This window comes from Nyctereutes procyonoides, unplaced genomic scaffold, assembly GCF_905146905.1.
Source record: "Nyctereutes procyonoides isolate TBG_1078 unplaced genomic scaffold, NYPRO_anot_genome, whole genome shotgun sequence".
In the NCBI taxonomy this organism is placed as follows: Eukaryota; Metazoa; Chordata; class Mammalia; order Carnivora; family Canidae; genus Nyctereutes; species Nyctereutes procyonoides.
The window spans coordinates 76725713-76748147 of NW_026575140.1; the positions used below are offsets into that span (position 1 = coordinate 76725713).

The following is a 22435-nucleotide window of genomic DNA, read 5'->3' on the forward strand; positions in this document are numbered from 1 at the left end:
GCGGGGTCCGCAGCCTCACAGCCCCCGCGTCTCTTGCAGCCCAAGCAGCTCTTCTGGAACAGCGACTGCACCCGGCGCTGCCGCTGCTTCCGCCGCAACCTGATCCAGTGCGACCCGCGCCAGTGCAAGTCGGACGAGGAGTGCGCGCTGCGCAACGGGGTGCGCGGCTGCTTCAGCACCCGGACCTCCTACTGCCTGGCGGCGGGCGGCGGCGTCTTCCGCACCTTCGACGGCGCCTTCCTGCGCTTCCCCGCCAACTGCGCCTTCGTGCTCTCCACCATCTGCCAGAAGCTGCCCGACATCTCCTTCCAGCTCATCATCAACTTCGACAAGTGGTCGGCGCCCAACCTCACCATCATCTCGCCCGTCTACTTCTACATTAACGAAGAGCAGATTCTCATCAACGACCGAAATACTGTCAAGGTGACAAGCCTGCCCTTGATCCTTGAGAAGCGTGGCCCGGGGCCAGGGCTGGGCTAAGGGGGGGCCCTTGTGGGTTTTTCTTTTTTTCCCCCCTGATGACCGGGGGTGGGGATAATAGCTTGTTGCTCCATGTGCGCCCTACACAGACGGCCAGACTGCAAGGAAGGAAAGCTACAGACCCTGCAGGCACAAGGACGGGCCCTGTTCTGTCCCTCGCTGACCAGAATTCCCAGGCCAGTAGTGACAATGTGGGTGCTGATTAGAGTCCCGGGTGATAAAATGGTAGATAATCCTCGGGGTGGCACAGGTAGGGTGGCCACTTTGTTGGCCAACTTTGACTCTGGATTAATTTCCAAAAAGCATGTTGCTTGTTTCTCAGAGCCTTTAAAAGTATTCTTGGCTCAGCTCAGCTGTACCAAGACCAGCTCTTTCATCGCTGCCATCCTTTCTAAAAAGTGGGGAGAAGGCAAGCATTTGCCTACAAAAATAGCTACCTTGCTTAAAACCTGATGAGAGCATCCCCCACTATCAGAGGGCTCCGTGATGACATAGCAAGTGAAAGACAATAGGAAGCTGAATATGGTGGATGTCTCCTAGGATGGCCCCCTTCCTTAGCCTGGTTGGCTGGTCTCTGGTTTATTAGCCTTGCATATAAATAAATGTGACTCTCCAACCCACCCCCATAACTGATATGGCTTCCCAACTTGAATTCCTCCCACCCCTTCCATGTAAGATATAATCTATTGAAAGCGACCTCCAGCCTCTCAGCTAAACAACACTGCGCACAAGCTGGCAGGCCTGAAAGACGGAGCCAGTCTCCATACTGCGATTCCAGCTGGGGAGGGTCAGGGAGAGAGCCAGGACACACTCTTAACATTTTCCAGAATTAAGGGTCATTGTGTATATTCTTCTCTCTCCCACTGGCTCAGATAATCATGCATGGAGCGTATCCTTATTTGAAGAATCATCAGATAGCTTAGGGTCCAGCATTAGGCAAAAGACTGGCGGTATTTTGCAAGCCTAAAAGGAAGAGTCTGGTTTTTAATGTTTTTTTTTTTTTTAACTTCAATGAAAGCTGCTACTGTTTTTGACACTCCAATTCCTCTTGCAAATTGGCCCACCTAGACACAACTGCATTGCTCCCGAATACGGGAGCTAGAAAGTCAAAATGACCGCCCGAGAGAGCAAAACTGACATTATTACTGAATAAAATACTCCAAGCTGGCCAAAATGGTAAAGAATCATATTTTCTAAAAGGGCTTCGGCTTTTTTTTTTAAAGAAATAAAAATTACTAATAACCTGGGGGGAAAAAAACCTCAATTTATTTGGTAAGTACAGGAAAAGCACGTTATGTTCTGTGCTGAGGGCTAAGAAAAGAAACTGTTAGAAAGTAGGAGAATGACGAATGCAGAAAATACTGCGCCTATAGGACCTTTGGGGTGTGTATGGGGGGCCCTTCAGTGTGGACATTTTATACAAGAAAACAATAAACATAGCAGTGATCCCCAGATTCATTTTAATCGTGTGTTAGATACTCCTTAGCACAGGACTGAGATTTCATTTCAGTAATTGGCTTATGCTGGGGAAAGTTTTATACAAAAATCCCAGCCATTTGTAGTGGATTGTACTTTTGTAATGTTTTCTTATCTTTCTGCCTACATGTTTTGCTTCTTTTGAGGGAACTCTGGACAGTATAATGAGTAAATGCCCTTAAACTGTAGGGCGGGGGTCAGCAAGCTATAGAATTTGACCAAATCCACTTGCTGCCCTTTTTTAAAAAATTAAAGCTTTATTGGAATGTAGCCTCACTAACTTACTTACATATTGTCTGTGACTGTTTTCATGCCCCGAGGGCAGAGTTGAGTGGCAACAGAGATCATATAACCTACAAAGCCTAAAATTTCTACAGTGGCCCCTTTACAGTAACAGTTGTCAACCTTTGCTTTGCGGTAATTTACTTTCTTTCCCCCACAATAGGTCAATGGCACACAAGTGAATGTTCCATTTATAACCGGGCTGGCAACCAAAATCTACAGCAGTGAGGGGTTCCTGGTGATTGACACCAGCCCCGACATCCAGATCTACTACAATGGTTTCAACGTCATAAAGATAAGCATCAGTGAGAGGCTGCAGAACAAAGTGTGTGGCCTCTGTGGCAACTTCAATGGGGACATGACCGATGACTATGTGACCTTGAGGGGGAAGCCAGTGGTGAGCAGCGTGGTACTGGCCCAGAGCTGGAAAACCAATGGCATGCAGAAGAGGTGAGAGTCCTAGCTCCTGGACTCAGTGTCCCAAATCCCCCCCCATGTCCATGACAGGTGTTAATGAGGAATGCACTCTCTATAGCATCACCGCTCTGCCTCTGCAAAGAGCTGAGCCCCAGGTCTTTGGAGTTTTCAGGAGGCAAATAGGCATAACGGGGGTCTCAGCTATTTCTGGAGTGGCGGAGGGAGGAATTGGGCTTAGAGGATTTGATTCTGAGTTTTCATGTCATCTAGCCCTTGGCCAAGCAGAAGAGGGTGCCCAGGATTAAACACTGAGGTCTTGGCCAGCTGCCCACCTGCAGCTTAGGAGAGGGGCTATCCCTTGCTCCCCGGGGCTGGGTCTAATTGTGTACCCATGACTCTCACTGGAAGGCGTGGTTGTGGTTGTGCAGGTTGAGGGTGGTGGAGATCAGAAAAGCCTTTGAAAAATGGAAATCATCGAAGTTATTATGAGGCCCCTCTTGGACCACCTGAGATAGAATGAGCTAAACAAGTTATCCCAAAGGTACTTAATTCAGGTTACCTCTAAGCTACTGAATTTTGTTAAAGCATTTCTGGATCTATAGATGTGCTTCTTTCTCATGGTATTTCTTTGCTTGTATAATGGCTCCATCCCTAGTACTTTAGCATCAGCTAAATACCCAGATGGGGAAATGATGCAGATGTAAACCAAATACTATCTTATAAATTAGACTATTCTGAATTATGGGCCCCAGAGCTGGAAAAAAACCTCAGGCACTATCTCGTCTGAGCTCTTCCTGTTCTAGGTGAAATGGAATCTAGACCAGAATAAGTTACTTGAGGGGCCCTGTAAGCGGCAAAGTCCAGAATCTCCTCCTGAGGAAGTATGATTCTGTTTGAGTTTCTCCCTGACTTCCTCCCTTTCTTCTTTCCTTCCTTCCTTTTCCTCCTTTATAAACTATTTCAGCTGGCTATCAATTTTTTGTGAAGGTTTTTGCTTTTGGTCTCTGATAGCTATATGAGAAGTGGTTTAGAAGGCTCCTGAACACTACTCTACCAACTACCATTATTATTAACTAATAATAATAACTCATTATTATTATGGTTCTTATTGGTTATTATATCAATGCCTGTTCATGGTTACTGTTACTTTGACATCAGTTATGTCAAAGGTTCTCGGTTATCATATCAATATCTGGCTTTCATCTGACACTTTGGACACCGACCTATTATTTTAGTTGACCCTCACTTCTCCAGTGATAGCACAATAGGAATTACTGCATCACTTTCTTAGGTGGATAGATCGAGGCCAGTAGTACCTGATTCACCTAAGATTATATAGCCAGCTAGTGTTGGAATCAGCATACTTCCCTGACTCCTGGGCTAGCAGAAGAGGTAGCAGATGGGGTCTCCTTTCCCACCGGGGGTCTCAGGCTGTCTTGGCCTCACTTTGCCTGACCAGACTTCTCACCCCCAGCTGCAACGAGCTGCAGTTCTCACAGTACGCAGCCATGTGCGATAACGTGCACATCCAGAAGATGCAGGGCGACGGCTACTGCCTCAAGCTCACGGACATGAAGGGCTTCTTCCAGCCCTGCTACGGGCTTCTCGACCCCCTCCCCTTCTACGAGTCCTGCTACCTGGATGGCTGCTACAACAACAAGAAGTTCCAGCTGTGTGGCTCCCTGGCCGCCTACGGGGAGTCCTGTCGCTCCTTTGGGATCCTCAGCACCGAGTGGATTGAGAAGGAGAATTGCTGTAAGAGAATTATTTTATTTCCATGGGTTCTTTCCTAAGTTAAAAGAGCAGCTTTGCTGGCAACACCACTTGGTCTAGGCCTGGCTGGCTGGCCGGCCTCTAGCTGTACGTCTGTCCCCAGGGTCAAAGAGTTGAGAGCTACAGCAGAGATTCCGTGGGAGGCCTTTCAGGGGAGCTTCACTCACCTGTGGTTCCTCTCCAGCTATGGAATTTGGGACACCAGCTTGGGAAGATGAGGGTCTCTGGGTTGGAGGAACACCAATTTAGAGACTTATGAGGTAGAGGGAGAGAGGATGGCATCCTGATTGATATCAGATCTCAAATCCAGCTCTTTCCCGCCTCCTTTACCAGGGGTCAGAGCCCAGCTCGGAAACAAAAGGCACGTGGCAGGCGGCAAGTTGAGTTGGAGCCGAGCTGACTCTATCTGCCTGGCTTGAAAGGACGCTGTGATTGGATTTGTAAAGGGATTGTACATATATTCAATTAGCTGATAAAATAAAGATCTATAGATTGTTCTTATTAAATTTAAATTCAATTAGCCAACATGCAGTACATCATTAGTTTCAGATGTAGAGTTCAGTAATTCATCAGTTGCACATAACACCCAGTGCTCATCACATCACGTGCCCTCCTTAATGCCCATCTCCCAGTAGAGCTATCAATTCTTATATTTCTTCTGTAGTAAGAAAATTATTTTGACGTGTAAATCCATTATACTATTTGTTCATTTTCTTACTAAGTTAATCAAATAGATGGAGCAAATATGTATATAAGCATATTAATCTGTCATATACATATATGTGTCCATATACATAAATGGTCACCTGTCTCATTAATGCAGTGTGATATTGTGGCCAACAGAATGTGTATGCACCACCAACCCGATGTGCAACCAGGTACCACCATGAAAACTGGCACCTTGCAAGACTGTGTGCATTTCAATAAATTTGCAGACTAACCCTGATCAAGGGTAGGGATGCACTTAATTCAGAACTAAAAACAATGTCGTTGATTAAAATAGGTATCCAGTGATTTCAGAAACTCTTAATAAGCAAATTACTAGTCTCTGCTGGAAATCAATATAATTTGTTGATAACTTTAATATTTTACCCGGTTGTGCTAATAAGCAGTACTTAAAGTAAGTTTAAAATTAACTGTTTTGGAACCTTAAAATTTTCCCTCTATAGAAGGGCATGTCTTATCTGCTAACTGGCATAAGGACCAACATATTTCCAAGAGAGGTGTTTTTTCCTTCTGTGGACTGTAACCTCCACACTTTTGTTAATCTCTGGGTTGTTTTCATGCTGTGTTAATCAACCGTAATGTTCCGTTGAGTGGCTGCTGGGTATTTAGCACCGTGTAGGTACTGGACACACTGGTCAAGTGAAAGGATCTTTAAAAAAAGGAAGCCTTTAAAAATAAATGTATTTCCATTATGCTGATGGCTCTCCTTTAGTTGAATTTCTGGGAATTAAGACAGGGTGATGCTAAGCCACCCCTGACCTCCCACATATTACAATGAGATACTTAGCAGAGGGGCATGGCAGCTGAGTCAGGAGACGCATCTGAGGCAGCATGGGGTTTTGCTTTGTTTTTAAATTCTTAAAGCTAACTTGGCTCATGCTGGGATGGAACAGTTGTTGTTTCTTTAGCACTCACCATCCCATGCCATGATGAATAGGAGGATTATTATATCTGATCGGGAGAGAGATTCTTTAAATAAGGAAACAAGTTTCTAAAAGAAAATGCTCTCAATTAGTGTTCCTTAAACCAGGGAGTTGACGATCTTGCAGGTGGTCTGTGGACTCATCTCCTACAGAAATAATTGTTTATAATATGATGATGGTGGCACGCCACATACATTTGCTTTTTTACTTACAGTTTTACCCTTGTTGGCAAAACAGTACAATTAATCTAAGTCAGTGCTGGCGAGCTGAGTGTAGACTTTGGTTTGTCTATTTTTATAAAATTAAGTACATAGAAGTTTATGGGGGAAAAGTAGGCTATGAATCAAAGCAGACCAGCAAGTCCTATTCGAAGGACCTCTCTGGGACTTAACCAGCCCTGAAATTTTCATTCTTGACAAATATTTATTGAGCAGCAGCTTTGAGGAGGCTGGGTGCAGGGAGTATGGAGATAAAGGGTTGGCCCTTACTCTGTACAAGTATAAAGATACAAATGCATGTCATGCGTAGAACAGTGTCTTAAGAACAGTAATCGTGGTAGATGTTGGTGGTTCAGGGTGACTCTGCGTTCCATCCCCACCCCCTACCTTCCGCTGTGTGGACCTTGGGCTAGGAAATAAGGTCCCTGAATGATGGTGAGGGTTAGGGGAGACACCGCGGCCCCAAGCATGAAGCCGGGTGCAGGGCCTGGAGCAGGGGCCCGATCACTAGTGCTGTCATCACTTTCTGGAAAAGTGGTCTGTTCATTCGCAGCTGCCATCTGACCGCCGCCAGTTCCACGACAGGGGCAAGTCCAGGGTGCAGCCACCTGCTGCCGAGCGTGGGTGTGAAAATCAAATCGCGCGTGTTTCTGTTTGTTTTCCTTTTTAGCAGGAGTGGTTGAGGATCCCTGTGTGGGGGCGGACTGTCCCAACCGGACCTGTGAGCTGGAAAACGGAGGAGAGCTGTGTGGCTGCGTGGAGCCGCCGCCTTACAACAACAGTGAGTGACACCTGCCACCTCCCCGCCCGGCGGCCCGAAGGGCTCTAAGGGTGGAGCCCCTGCGGCCCCGCTAGTTAGAGACCCGCGGCGCGAAGCCCTCGGGAGCCTTGGGGCAGAACCAGGAAGCAGCCTGACGTCTTCAAAGTAGGCTAATGCTCGTCTCCTCATAGCAACATCCTTTTCTTCAATAAATCATAACACCTAAATGTGTGCGTGGATAGAATCAGCCAGTTCCATCTGGGGCCGTATTTAACATCTGAGAGATCCCGGTTGATCTCTTAGGCTCACAGGGAGGTCGGGCAGTGGGCAGCAAACACAGAGGCCTCGGAGCAGGGTGCCAGGTGCTTTCAGGCTCGCTGAAAGCCATTAATTGGTGAATAAACAACTGCAGTGTTTGAAGCAAACAGTAAACAACTCGGACCCCAGGTCCCAGTCCTAACCCCTAAGGGCAGCCCCCCTAAGGTAGGAATAGCCTTGTGGGGCACACCAGTGATGTTGGCCTGAAGGGGGGCTGCATTGACCCCCCAGTTCTGCGCCCTTGCCTGAACCAAATAACTCAGAAGAGGAGTGCTAAATTCTAACATCATAATGAACCAAAAGACTTCCTAGGAGGGGTGCTGTTCAAGGGTTTCACCTGAGCAGATGAAATGCTTCTCTCTGTTTCTACAGGGCTCATTAGCCCTCTGTTTATGTGCTCCTGGAAAATGTCAATTGGCGCAATCGTGTCAAAAAGTAAGCGCTCCTAGCGTGCCTGGGGGTCCGTGGGGGCCTTAGGAGTGGCCTGCCCAATGCTGCTGTCACCCAAGGGCACGTCCTTCAGCCACTCTGGGATAAGCCAGATGCGGCGTGCAGCTTATGGGGAAGTCACTCCCATCAAAGTGGGATGACGTCCTGGGTCTGTGAAGAAAAGACAAAACATTTTATTAGCATTTTCATCTTTAAAAAAAAAAAAGCTTAACGGTGTCCCAGTTATTGTTTTGAATGAATTCATATACTCATTTGGTTGGATCAAAGCTTAATTAGAAATGCCTAGCAAAAAAAAAAAAGAAAGAAAGAAAGAAAGAAAAAGAAAGAAAGAAAGAAAGAAAGAAAGAAAGAAAGAAAGAAAGAAAGAAAGAAAGAAAGAAAGAAAGAAAAGAAAGAAAGAAATGCCAGCCAGTGTATGAAGATCATTAGCCCCCGGTAACAGGATGCCTCACCCCCACCCCTGCAGCACCACCAGCTCCCTCTGACTAGCCTTCCCGTTATAACTGTTCCCCACAGACTCCCATGACATTATTGATGCCGAGGTGACCTGCAAGGCGGCCCAGATGGAAGTTTCCATATCTAAGTGCAAACTCTTCCAGCTCGGCTTTGAGAGGGAGGGCGTGAGGATCAATGACAGGCGGTGCTCCCACATCGAGGGGGAAGATTTCATCTCCTTTCAGATCAACAACACCAAAGGGAACTGTGGCAACATTGTGCAGGTGAGAACCTGGGGCCGGAAAGAACATCTGGCCGAGGTAGTGACAGCGCCAGGTGTTTGCACGTTGAGTGTCTTTAAAGCCAACTTCAGGGTGGTCTGCTTAGAAATATCCTCCGTGGAAAACAGCACAAGGCATATACAAAATGCAAGACATCAAGGAGAAGAGTCGTCTGGTGCTGAGTGGTTAATTGAACTGAAAGCTCATGGTAAGTGACAGGTTCCTGTCCTCAGTTTACGCTGTCTGCTGGCATCCTCTGCCCTGCGTATTGACAAATTTTTGTTACTTTGTTCATGCATCTCTTGTTCTTCCAGGTACAGATGGCTGGGTTCAGCTGTTTTTTTTTGGGGGGTAAGGGTGTCCCAGACACCATTTAACAGTTGGCTGCAGAGATACATCAAGGTCCCAACTTTTTATGTCAGATTATCCAATTTATAGGTTGGCAAAGCTTCTTGCTTCTTATCCCCCTGTTCCTTTCTGCTGTCATCGTTGTCATCTTCTCCTCCTCCAGTCGTCCTCTTCCTCTTCCTCCTCCTCCTCCTCCTCCTCTTCTTCTTCGCTTCCTCCTCCTCCTCCTCCTTCTCCTCCTCCCTGTGTGCATTAATGCTTTATCAGGGGGTGGAGGAGTGAGCAGTGCAACCTGCATTTGTTCATCGTGGTACCTGTGGGAAGGCTTGGTAGAAGATTGGTGGGGGAGAGATTTTAGATTAGGAAGTGAAAAGGAAGGTTTATATTACCCCGGGATGGCAATGCTTCGGGATGTCCCCAGCTTGGGTGCCCACAGATGACTGGGGCTGGTCGTCGTTAGAATTCAGGGTACGTGAATCCAGCCTCCATGGACACTCAAGGTTGTCAGACTGAAGGGTGCTGTTGACATCTGTTGCAGTCCTTTCATTATTATTGTTAGGAAATGCCGAAGCTGGCTCCATCCTGACTTACACCAGTCTCTGAGTTATGTGTGGAATGAAGCCATTTCTCCATTTTCAGGGCTGAGGATTTGAAATGCAAGCCACATACTCCCACATTTAATGATTTCTGACCTTCCTTTGCTCTGCAGTCCAATGGCACTCATATTATGTATAAAAACACAATCTGGATTGAAAGTGCCAACAACACCGGCAACATCATCACTAGGGACCGGACGATCAATGTGGAATTTTCGTGCGCTTATGAGCTGGATATCAAGATCTCTTTAGATTCTGTTGTGAAGCCTATGCTAAGGTAAAGGATCTCATGGGCTGTGTGCATTGCTTTGTCTTTTCCTTGACAGTCAAGGTTAGCATAATCAAAATTGCTTGCTAGCATTTGTCTTTGAAACACTGGAGAAGAAATAGTTCATATTTTCTGCACCTCAATGCCTTGGACCAGCACAGCTCAATAGAACTTTCTACAATGATGGAAACATACTGTATTGCTATCCAATACAATAGCTGAATATGGAAACGGAGCAATTGAAATGTGATTAGGGGTGCTGAGGAATTGATTTTTTTAATTAAATTTAATTCTAATTGCCACATGTGGCTTGTGGGTACCATTTTGGACTTAGACTTTACTCTCCTCTGTTTTGCCTTCCCTCTGCATTTTTAACTTGAAAGTGGTAGTGATTGAATAAATATAACTTGGGGTCTGGGGTTCCTCACCTCATGATTGTTTCCCTTTTAGTGTCATTAACCTCACAGTTCCAACCCAAGAAGGCAGCTTCACCACCAAGATGGCTCTCTACAAAAATGCCTCCTACAAACATCCTTACCGCCAGGGTGAAGTGGTGTTGACGACACGAGATGTGCTGTATGTAGGGGTCTTTGTGGTTGGAGCTGACTCCACACATTTGATCCTGACGCTGAACAAATGCTATGCCACCCCCTCTCGTGACAGCAATGACAAACTCCGATACTTCATCATTGAGGGAGGGTGAGTGGCCTCTTATCAGAGGACAGTTTCAGAGCCTTTAGTATGAATCTTGGTCAACACCAGTCTTTGGAGAAGCGAATGGCAGCTAGTGTTTGTATTTTGCATCCATGAACTAGAATTCTCTTCACAGCCTGTGAGGTAGACATTGTAAGCCTTGCTTTAGATGAGCAGGCTGAGGCTTAGTGAGACCAAAGCAAGTTGCTTAAAGTCAACAGCAACTTAGTAGTAGGTCCCTGAGTCCCTGTGGGATTAGCTACAAAATATTTTCAGTGTGATCCAGGAGGGGACTCTTCTCTGCCTACTTGGCATTTCAGCTTGAGAGAAATGTGGATCACCTGCAAATGAAAGCATGTCATGAGAATAACTGATGGTTGGTGAACAGGACACCTGTCAAAATCTGAAAAGAACTGGAATAACAGAATAGAATAAGAGCATAAATAGAATAAACTATAGTCGCCTATAAAATCAGGAGTTTCTTCTTATTCACCGCCAAATGCCTGGCACCTACTGTTTCCGGAAGCACAGAGCTTATGTAACATAATTTACCGAAGGAGTGAATCAGGAGAAAGGACTCTAGACCACCCAACAAAAATGAGAATTATTTTTATTTTTTAAAAGCATGCTGGTTCTATGAATGTAGTGTCTTTTCTATTTTATTTAAATAAAAGCAATCTCTTTTATTAAATAAAAAAATAAAAACATGCTGGTTATGTCAAGTGACAGTAATTCTGGCCAGCTGTGACAATTAAAGACAGACTAACAGGAGAAAGCTGGAAAAGCCTCTTAGGCTTCTTCATGGTGTCCTCTGTCTTTGGAGAGAAGGATGCTCCCTTCCTTCAGGAGGGAGGGCACCTCACACATGGGGGCTTTCTGACCTGTCTCAGGGGACAGGAGTCAGGGGGAGTTCAGGGTGACCTTTTTGCTTCTGCTGTTTTCTCAAACTCCTTCACCTTAAGATGCTCAGTATGCCAGGGCACCTGGGTGGCTCGGTGGTTAAGCCTCTTTGTCTCAGGAAGACCCTGGGGTCCTGGCATCAAGTCCTACATCAGACTCCCCGCAGGGAGCCTGCTTCTCCCTCTGCCTATGTCTCTGCCTCTCTCGGTGTGTCTCTCGTGAATAAATAAATAAAATCTTTAGGAAAAAAATACACAGTATGCTAAGGTGCCAGATTGGGGGTCTAAGGGGTAGCTGGTCCTGACCCCTATCACTAGCCTGAGTCAACACACCTGCCCTGAGGTGGTCAGGGAGGACTGTGGATACTATAATTAGCTTTAAGGTTGAAAAGAAATAGTTTCTCAAAACAAGGTGTGGTACAGTAAATATCCAACTACTTTGCAGAGAAGTTAGGTACACAGTTCACCCGCGGCCACTCAGCTGGCCAGGGGCAGAAGAGAGATCCTTTCAAGTATTAAGACACACCACCTCCCGGCTGGCTGGCCAGGACTTGTGGCACGGAGTGCTGGGGCTTTTGATTTCCTGAGCTGATTCTTAGGCTCTTCAGAGACAAAGGGAAGGACTTGGTGACACCTTGGTGGCTCACAGCCTGGATGCCTCTCCTTCCCATTGAAGTCCTTTCCTAAAGTGAAAGATCTCAGATCTAAGCCCCTGTGCAGATGTGAGCCCAGTTATCAGGCCTCTGTCTCCTTTGGAGGACACAGTGGCATTTAGCAGTTTTTAAACAGCGTTTAATAGACTTGACCCAGAGAGGAGAGCGAGCGAGCGTGTTCATAAATCTCAGCCTCCCCCAGGACCTAAACAAAAACCTTCAGGTGAAACTCTTGTTTGCTTTCGTCATGTGGAGGTATTTTAATTCATGAGTCCCTCTGACCTTTTTCTGGAGGGACATGATCATTATTTACCTGGTGAACTTGTCTGGTGGGAAAACGAATGCACAATGATGAAAGCGTGAGCAGCAAAATAGGTTTGCATCAGAATTTTGTGGGGGTAGGGTGGTCAGCTGTTCCTCTCCAGCTCCGTTGAGGGCAGCAGTGGCACCTCCCAGTGACTCAGTAGTCCCAACATGCCGGTCACTTCTCCCTCCTCTTCACACACCTGGACAGAGGAAAGGACAGTTGTTCCTCTGATGGTGGACAAAGGGTTCGGGTGCTTGGCTTGTGTGCTCACACCAAGGCACGCATCCACCTAGCGTGTCCCTGCTTCCCCAGGCTCCGTGCTTCTGCTCCGTGTGTTTCTGGTACCCCAAGATCAAGTCCCCTCTCTGGGAGGGGGTGGTCCGGTTAAGAGGGAAGGCCCATGTGAAGATTGGAGGGCTGCCAACATTTTTGAAACTTCGAACCAATTTAGATCATTCAAATGAATAATCGTGACAATGAAAAGTATGGCAAGTAGGTTTTAATTTTGAAACATTGAAGAGACAATTGCCTTGAAGATAGATTAAAAACCTAATAGGTGTGGGGATGCTGGAGGGATAACCTCAGGTTTTAGTTTTCCTTATCACTAAGTTATTTAATTCTGTGGGCTCAGGGAAGGAAAGATTAAAAAAAGAAGAAGAAGAGTCACTCTTTTTATCTTCATCATTTTTAGATAACTTCTTGGCCTGTACTGGCCAACCTTGGCCATGGTGGCACCATGCATTTGTTCCCTCATTCATTCATCCACAAAGATGGTTAGATCCATCCTGCGTGCCCTACAGTGTGTTCGAGACGCAGTGGGGATTACAACCTGATTCTTGCTCTCTGGGAATCCAGGGAAGGCCACCTGTTCCTGCCTGGTCAGGGTGGTGCTAGGGGGTATTTGTAGAGAAGGGGGTGCCACAGACTGGTGTTGGGGAAAGAGCAGGAGAATTGCCTGCATGGGAAGAATTCTAGATTGGGGAAACTTCATATGGAAAAGGCAGTGGGGCATAAGAGGCTGTGATGCATTTGGGGAACTCTGTGTGTGGTTGCCACTGGCCACTGGCTCAGTACCACGAAGAGGTGGGGGTGCGGTGGGGGAGCTGGAGAAGAGGTGGCCACCTACAGCATAAGGAGTCTCAGTTCATCCCAGACAGTTCCTCCTCATCCTCCAGCTCCCACCTCTTTGAACATGTGCAAAAGCGACCCAATAGGGGTTGAAGCAGGGGACCCTCCCCACCCTGGAAATTAGCCGGAGGAAGTAGAGCTGAGGTGGGGACTGATCATCGTGTGTGTTGAGTTGTATCAATAAAGCTCAGGGTGGTGAGGGCACCATGAGAAGGTGAAGCTGCAGGGGGGTTGGGGGCCGTCATTTCACTTTTGGTTGTAGTTGGGATACTAATTTGAGGTGTTATTTGATGCTTTTCAAACAAACTATGAAGATATATAGGACTGGTAGCAAATGAGAAGCCCACAGAGCCTAGAAGTCATCTCAAATGCAAAGACATCCAGACCCTATTGTAATGGTTTTTTGTGTATGTGTGTGTGTGTGTGTGTGTGTGTGTGTGAAACAAAGCTAATGTGTGAAGCAAAGATCCCATTTTGTCCTGAATAGGTGTCAGAACATTAAAGATAACACCATTGGCATCGAGGAGAACGGTGTCTCCCTCACCTGTCGCTTTCACGTCACCGTCTTCAAGTTCATTGGGGATTATGACGAGGTTCACCTTCACTGTGCAGTATCACTGTGTGATTCCGAGAAGTACTCCTGTAAAATAGTAAGTGAGGGCGTGAAAATGGGATGCCTGGCCCTGTTTCTCACTGTCCTAGTTTTCCCAACATGGAGATCACGGAGGCCAGGATCTGGGTGTCCCCTGAGAGTTCTGTGGCACTCACGCGGCACTAGGAAGTGGCTAAGTTGGGTGATTCCAACCCAGATGCTTATAAGGGTGGAAGTCATCTTTGGTGAGACAGCAGCAGAGAGAATGCGGTAGAATGATGTCCATTTACTCCTCTTTGTCTTTGAAATGTCAGTCTGTCATGGGCAGAGCACTAGATCAGGGCTTCTCAAACCTCGGTACGGTTGACCTTTTGGACCAAATCGTTCTTTGTCATAGGAACTGTTCGGTGCATCGTAGGATGTTGAGCAGCATCCCTGGCCTCTACCCACTAGACACAGAGTACCTCCTCTCCAGTTACCACACCCAAAAATGCCTCTACCCTCTGCATTGCCAAATATCCCCTGGGGGAGGGAGGACCACCGCCCCAGCACCAGAGTCTCAAGGAGCCTGGCCACCTGAATCTGAAGGGAACAGTGGGGACAAGGTCCACCACACTCCCGAAGCAAACTCCTGGCTTCAGGATACTTTATCCATGTGTTCTTTAGACAGCCACTTTCCTACAGCTCATCCAGATCCACGCCAGGGCCTGAAGCTCTGGGGATGGCGGGGCGGGCGTGGGGGGGGGGCGCTGCTGGAAAGAGGTGACAAATCTGTCCTCTCTTCCATGCCAGGCTTACGTCCTCACCACATACGGCTGTGTCCCTAAGATTTTACTGCCCTGGTATCTGCCCTCTAGTCTTTAATGCTCCAGCTTTATGCTTCCCCAACACTTGGAGAATCAAGCTGCGAATTATGGGCAGAGCCACTTACAGACGCCACCGCCCACCCTGTTGCCCGATGCGGTGCAACGGTCCTCATTCCTGGGAAGGGAAGGGAGCCTCTTTGAATCCAATTCTTAATGTGGAGAATATATTTAATTCTGTTCAACATAAAGCCCAGAGTCCCAGTGGGGCTCCATGATCAAGAATGCATTGGTTCTAATTAATCTGAGCAGCGATAGTGCTTGAGGCTGGAACCACTGCCTCTTTTGGAGGTTGGAAACGTGGTGAAGAATAAGTGATCAGCTTAATTGTGTGAGTTTTCCCTCTGGTGTTCTGTCTTTCAGACTTGCCCACAAAATTCCAGGATTGCCACAGATTATACCAAAGAACCTAAAGAACAGATCATTTCAGTGGGACCTATTAGGAGAAAAAGTACGTATGTCCCCCCAAAACACATCATAAAGTATTAATTAAAACAATGGCATTTGAAGGCTTGGACTAACTTTTGGGTGTGTTTCAACTACGATGTGAATCTGGCGAATAGGAAGTGGAGGGCACCATAATGAAAGCTTTTCATGAATCCAAAAAAGCCACAGCAGCCCTGGGCTTTTCTTCTTCCTCTCCTGTTTGAAGCTTTGCCGGGAGATACGCGTTGAAGATTTGGCCTGTCTGCGGTTGATCTGACCAGCTGCTCTCTTTCAGGGCTGGACTGGTGTGAGGACAATGGAGGGTGTGAGCAGATTTGCACGAGCCGGGTCGATGGGCCTCTGTGTAGCTGTGTGACGGGGACCCTGCAGGAAGACGGCAAGAGCTGCAGAGGTAGATGCACCTCCCATTCCGGGCAGGCAGCTGGGGGAAGCCCATATGCGTGGCCCACTCAGTCAGCAAGTGGCCTATGAAAATTCCAGAAATTAAGATGAGAAGATGAGGGAAGTGCTGAGGCATTCTAGCACCATCTTGGAGCTATATATATGTTTAACCTTTGGGGCCCTGTTCTATCTAAAAGATGAAGGTGACTTTTTTTTTTTAAGTAAGTTACCCACCTATTTAAGGATCAAATATTGGCCTTAAATCTGGTCACCGAGTCTACCTGGGGTGTGGTTGGCACTAGGATATTTGATCCAACAAAGGACATTTCTTGCAGTAGCCTTAGCACATGGTTTCCCTGAGGTTAGCAGGACTCTGCTAAAGGTTGAGTTAATTCTGCTGCTTTCCTGCCTCAGTCAGCACCATTTGGATAAAGTGAGTTCTTGGCAATGAAGAAAGTGGGTTCATTCATTTCGCTGAGTACCACAAAGAGTTCTGATTCCAAACAGCTATCTTTCATCGTAGGACTTACTGTGTTCCTCTCTGTTCACAGCCTCTAATTCTTCCATTGAACTTCAAGTTTGGACGCTGCTTCTCATCATGACCCAGATTTCACTATGGCATTTTGTCTATAAATCAGGCACGACCTCATAATTAACTCAAGGTTGCTATATAAAGTACTGTAATTTACTTACTTCAACTCCCGGTAGGATAAAAGGTGTGTGCCCTTAAGTCAAAGCTTATTTGAAAGTGTCCAGCATCTCAAAGTGATACCATCTGCCTCAAACAGTCAGAGTCCCAGTAATGCGTGAAACTCCCAGCTCCTCTTTCAGAGGACCCAACGGGGCTTCCAAAAGCCAGTTGTGGAAAGCAGGTATCTTGCCTAAAATCTCTAAACAGTTGTCACTAGAAACTTTGGTTCCCATGAAAAACCAGGAAAGGGAAAAAAAAAATTCTGGTTAGAGAGGTCTGACCGGAAGTCTAACCAGCGAAATCTGTCAAACCAGTGCTGTTTCTGGATCATAGTTTTTCCAGAGAAAGGGCCTGTCGGAACAATATTGAGAAGCGATGCCTGGAAGGTTCGACTCTGTCTAAGGAGTCTTTCTGATGTTTGGAAGTGTCTGATCTCTGATATGCATGTGTTCTCACTTCTTTTTATGATGTGTTCCTTCCCTCTCCTCACATCCCTCAACCTTGCCATGGCAGCTTGGCCACTCGGGATGTTGTCTGCAGACCTGGGGAACCCCACCTCCCATCCCAGACCCAGACCCTTCTCTTTGACAAATCAACCAAATCATTTTTCATGTGTTTTATGCTTAAATAAACTTTGTGTTCAAGTACTCTCAGGACTTGGTGACTGGAATCATTCTTACTGATATTAAGCTTTGCATTAAAGAGCATGCTCTGTTTGAAAAAAAAAAAAAAGGAGCAACGGTTGGATGAGGTCGACCCCGGTGGCCAGAGCTTTAAGGTATTTTGGTGTACGGCTGTTTGTGTGTACTTACAGAGCATTAGCAGGCCGTCAACGTGCGGCGTACAAGACAAGCAGGCTGCGTGCTCTTTTGTATACAGAACATAAACACACATTTGCTGTAATTAACTGCAAAGCGGGGCCTGCTAAATATAATCCCTGGACTGCCTCTCTCTTTAAGGTTAAAAACAAACTAAAACCCACTTCAAGCTTATTTTGAAGTTGTTTTGGATTTAAGCTCATGGTATTTTTGCATTTTTCTGGGAACTCTGGGAAAAGCTGAGCATAAATCCTCACGTCCTTGACCGTGGGCGTGGATATGATTGCTGGTGTCTTGCATGTAACGGGCACCACATCGCACTGGCACTGGGCTAAAGAAGTTGGGATGGAGAAGCAATCTGTGCTGAGGTGCTTTGACCTCCCGGTCCTCTGCGAGGGTCAACAAATTATAAATGGTCTTGCCGGTTACACATGCCGTGTGGCTAAGAGGACAGCTGGTATTGCTGGAGAAAAATATGTGTCTCCTTCAACTGGGACATCTTGAGATCTAGGAAAATACTGAGCATTGAGATGGGTTAAGGAACCCAACTGCCAATGGCAAGTGAGACACAAGGCTGCTTCCTCACCCAGAGAGAAACCAATGTTCGTGCGTGTTCTATTTTCACATGAAAAACCATCTCATTGACACAGTTGAAGGTTTAGGTGTTCACGATCAGACCGATTCTGAGTTGAACACAAGAATGTCTCATTTCTTCTTTTACTTGATTTCCTGAGGTGAATCTTAATTAAAAATACATAAGGAGGAAGTGTTCTAATATTTAATAACTTCCCTTTATTGACTTTCTTATCAAAGTCATTAGAAATCTCTAAATGAAAGATTATAGTTTGTTGGTTTTGGTTTCTTTTTTTTTTTAAAGTTCTTTTAATTAAACCTATTCTTGCCACACTTTTATTCTTGGCCCTTGGTTTTGCCACTTGGGTCGACATCCTTAGTGCGTCTGTCATTAGGAGAAGCAAGGTTGTTGTGCCATAACAGAACACCCCAGGAAATGAGTTCATAGATACGGAGACTTGCCAGAGTTAGGGGGAGGGGTGCGGTGGGCAAAATGAGTGAAGGGGGTCAAAATGTACAAATTTCCAGTTATCAAATAAATCTTGAGGATATAATGGACAGCACGGTGACTATACTTAATAATACTGTATTGCTTATTTGAAAGTCAGTAAGAGGGATGCCTGGGTGGTTCAGTGGTTGAGCATCTGCCTTCGGCTCAGGACGTGATCCTGGAGTCCCAGGATCAAGTCCCACATTGAGATCCCTGCATGGAGCCTGCTTCTCCCTTTTCCTATGTCTCTGCCTCCTCTGTGTCTCTCATGAATAAATAAATAAAATCTTTAAAAAAAAGTAAGAGATCTTTAAAGTTCTCATCGCAAGAAAAAAATATTTGTAACTATGAAAGGTGACAGATGTTAACTAGACTTACCGTGATGATCATTTCCCAGGACCAGAGCCTACTGGCATAGGCAAGAAAGAAACCTTAGTGTGAAGTCTTACTCTTTTCTCTCTCTCTCTCTTTTTTTTAAGAATCTGTGTCTATGTGGGATTATGCAGGATTTCTCTTTCTCTGACTTATTTCACTTAGCATAATGTCCTCTAGAGCCATCCATGTCGTCACAAATGGCACTTTATCTTGTGGCTGAATAATTACGTGTGTGTGTGTGTGTGTGTGTGTGTGTGCACTCACGCATGTATCACCAATCCTCTATCCATTTGTCCATCGCTGGACTCGAGTTGTTTCGGTGGGTTGGCTATTGCACGTAACACTGCAGTGAACCTGGCGTGCAGATATCTTTCCAAGTTCATGTTTTCATTTCCTTTGCATAAATACCCAGAAGTGGAACTGCTGGATTGAATGCTAGTTCTAGGTTTCATTTTTTGAGGAACCTCCATACTGCTTCCCACAGTGGTGGCACCAATCTACATTCCCACCAGTGGTGCCCCAGGGTTCCTTTTACTCCACATCCTCCCCCCCCCCACCAACACTTAGTATCTCTTGAGACTTCATTATCTTGTGATGCTGCTAGTTCAACACGACGCTTTGGGGTTCACCTAGGGAAAAGGGAGAGAAGGTGGAGAATCACATCCTGGAAGGCACGCTGTATCACTTCTATTCCCACGTCGTTGTCCAAAGCAAGTTGCATGGCTGAAACTGAGAGTCGGGAAGTAGGAGCTTCCGGCGAGCCTGGAGGGCAGAAGAACTGGAAATCATGGTGACAGCTGTCATGTTATCTTTGAGTCAGTCATTCCCATCTGTATTAAAGAGAAAGATTTTTACAGAATGAAAACCAAACAGGCCCCTTAGCTGACTATCAGGAAGGCAGAACTAGAAGATGATCCTGACCCTTCTACTACTAATTCTCTGCTTGGAACAAATCACTCCACAGCATGATACCTTAACTTGCCTTCTCTAAAAGGAGAATATTAAGCGTCTTTCTAAATATTCTTATGTTAAAAAAAATGACACTATACAAATGTAAATCATACACCGTACATATTTAGATTAACTCCAGAACAGTGCCTTTTCCTGCCACTCAAAAAGATTTGCCTCAAGGAAGGGGAGAAAAAAAGGCACTTGCTTAGCAAAGGTTATAAAGGAAGTTAATTGGGAATCTTATTAACTTGGTATTTGTCTGATATCAAAAGAAACAACATCTTGGGGTCTGGCATTTCTGACAATTGGGATTTCTATAATTAGTTTCTTAACCAGTAGTAGCTATGCACGCTACTCAAAATCCTGATGGCAAAACTTGAGAGCACTAATTGTTTTACATTGTCTAATAGTCTAGCTATTTTTAGTACCATTTGACATTTAGTGAGAGCTTGAGATCTAATAAAATTTCTTTCAACCAAAGGAATTAAGTAATTATCAAAAGATGACAATCATGCAGGTTTAAGGTAATAAAGAATTACTTGTTGACTATTTCTGAATTAATCTAGCATCTACCCTATTCTGAAGCTTCCAGCCTCTCTCCTGGAACTCAGGGGATTTCCATACCTTGTATTTCATTGCAATTTGGCCGTGGTTAGGAGAACAGGATGGCATTTTTTCAGGGCCCCATGCACGGTTCCTGCAGCACAACAGAGGGAAAAAGAAAAATCAAACAGCGCCCTCTAGTGTCCCCTTTGTATCTTTTTTTTTTTTGCATAAAACCCAAATGTCTATTGAACCGCCTCAATCAAAATATGATTTCTCCCCCTCCTCTTGAAACCTTAGATGCAGAACGTTACCAGAATATAGCTTTAGAGAACACATCAAATGCCAAGGACATTTTCTGGGGAACAGTGTGAGATTTATTTTAATGCACACAGTGCGCATCATTTCAGGAAAATACCAGCTTTTGGCATCCCATGCAAATTTTGCCCTTAATATCTATTTCTCTAACATGTTGACAAAAATAGCTGTCGGGAAAAATTAAGTATCTCTTTAAAACGCTGAGAAATAAACAATGTGATCAAGAAAAGCCCATGAAATATTTAGCGGTCTTTCTTTTCCCCCAGCAGAATGTGAAATACTTTCATATGCATCTAAAGCACAACAGCAATAACTCTGGTCTGACTAATGGAAGGCTCTGTTTGTGATGGTTTAATTATGTTTGCTGAAATACGACTCTCATATAAGACAACATCTCCATGGCAGAGGGACAGATCTCTGTGTCTATAGATAGAAATAAAACACAAAAAGACTCATCGTTCCGTGAAGAACTCGGCAATCAAATTCTATTTGCTAAGGAAACAAATGAAGGGAGAACGTTCACTGTACATTTTGTTGTTTGTTTGCATGTAGCCTCTGGGTTAGCTACTGTTTTATCTGTTAGTGTAAAACACTGATTGCAAAATAGTCTCGAAACTAAGATATTCTCTCATTAGACGAAATCACAGTACCTTATGCTCATGTAGCATCTTTCATAACTTTCAATGATTTTCTACCTATATTTAATAGTGTGCAATCCTAAATCATGCTGCATTTTGACAGAGAAATTAGAAGAAGAGTGTTAACAAAAAGTTGTAGTGCACATATATTGGCATAAAGTACAAAAGTGAAGAAAAAAGCCCCAATCACCCATATATATAGGTGTGATCATGGTTTAGCTCATAATTTCCAACTGGTAATGGGACAATTAGGATGATAGTAGCTTTTAAGTCTTTTAAGCTTTTTAGGAACAAAAAACCTAGAGACAGAAGTCTTGAAAATTTCCCCCCTTACTCTTGAATTTCTTCCTGGGATGGTTTAGGGTACAAAAATGCACAGATTTCAATACTGTCTTCTAGTTGGGCACAAATCTATCAAAAGGGAGAACATATTTCATTTCTTTAGGTCCTGAAAATCTTTGCATTAGATCTATCCAGAACTCATGGAAGTTTTTGCTCTAAAGATTATATTCACATAGAAATATGTTACTAATTAGATGTTAACCAAAGGCAGAAAACGCATGGTTCCCAGTGTTTCTCTGACCTGCCATAAACGTTCTTCACGCAACCAGGCTGTTCTGGTCCTTAAATGTATTCTTCATCCCTACGCAGACCATTCAAATCAAAGAGGTACACGTGTATATTCAATCAAGCTCTCCATGAGTCTCTGTGTCCACGGCTGCAGAATGCTGTAAGGAATATCTATGTCCACACAAAGGAGGGAGCCTACTCTCTTCAAGAATCCTGATCAGAAAGCAATTTGGCAAACTAATTCGACAAGGGGAATATGATTGAACACATAATGTGAAAACGTCTAGGTGTTGTACTGGAACATTCAAGGCATAAAATGAAGCGAAGAAGAGCTGTGAAGAGTATTCTGAATATTAATTCAAGATTAGCAGAGCCTAGAGATGTAGACTTTATTCCGGCCACTGTAGACTTCATTCCCATTTCCTGTGTGTTAGCATCCTTGAATTGTACTTTTATCCTGATCTTTTCATAAACAACTACTTTTATTACTTAACTTTAAGTGGAATCCAAAAACTGAGTCAACAGAGAGAAAGAAATCTTACCCCTGGACTACAGTGAATAATATACTCAATGACTGCAATTGGTTCAAATGTGTGCTGTTTAGGCAGATCGCCCTGAAAGCCCAGGCTGCTGAAATCATGGGGAAACACATCATCGTACACATCCAAATATGTTTTATTTTAGGAAAAGCAGTTTCCAACAGTCACAACACAAGAGGACCTCATGGTATTTCTAGGCGTTATACTCTAGAAAC

The 22435-nt window shown here is 45.0% G+C and overlaps 1 protein-coding gene across 1 annotated transcript in view; it reads left to right on the top strand.

Moving 5' to 3' along the window:
• LOC129497383 (tubulin-specific chaperone cofactor E-like protein) overlaps positions 1-16796 on the top strand; it is a 156270-nt gene extending 139474 nt beyond the window's left edge. The window contains exons 22-32 of the mRNA XM_055306230.1: positions 40-423; positions 2402-2688; positions 4130-4410; positions 6966-7076; positions 8340-8542; positions 9597-9760; positions 10202-10450; positions 13919-14081; positions 15250-15337; positions 15608-15724; positions 16266-16796. Of these exons, the coding sequence (XP_055162205.1) occupies positions 40-423; positions 2402-2688; positions 4130-4410; positions 6966-7076; positions 8340-8542; positions 9597-9760; positions 10202-10450; positions 13919-14081; positions 15250-15337; positions 15608-15724; positions 16266-16366 (2148 nt within the window). The 3' untranslated portion in view covers positions 16367-16796. The remainder of the gene's footprint in view (positions 1-39; positions 424-2401; positions 2689-4129; positions 4411-6965; positions 7077-8339; positions 8543-9596; positions 9761-10201; positions 10451-13918; positions 14082-15249; positions 15338-15607; positions 15725-16265) is intronic.
• The last annotated feature ends 5639 nt before the right edge of the window (positions 16797-22435 follow it).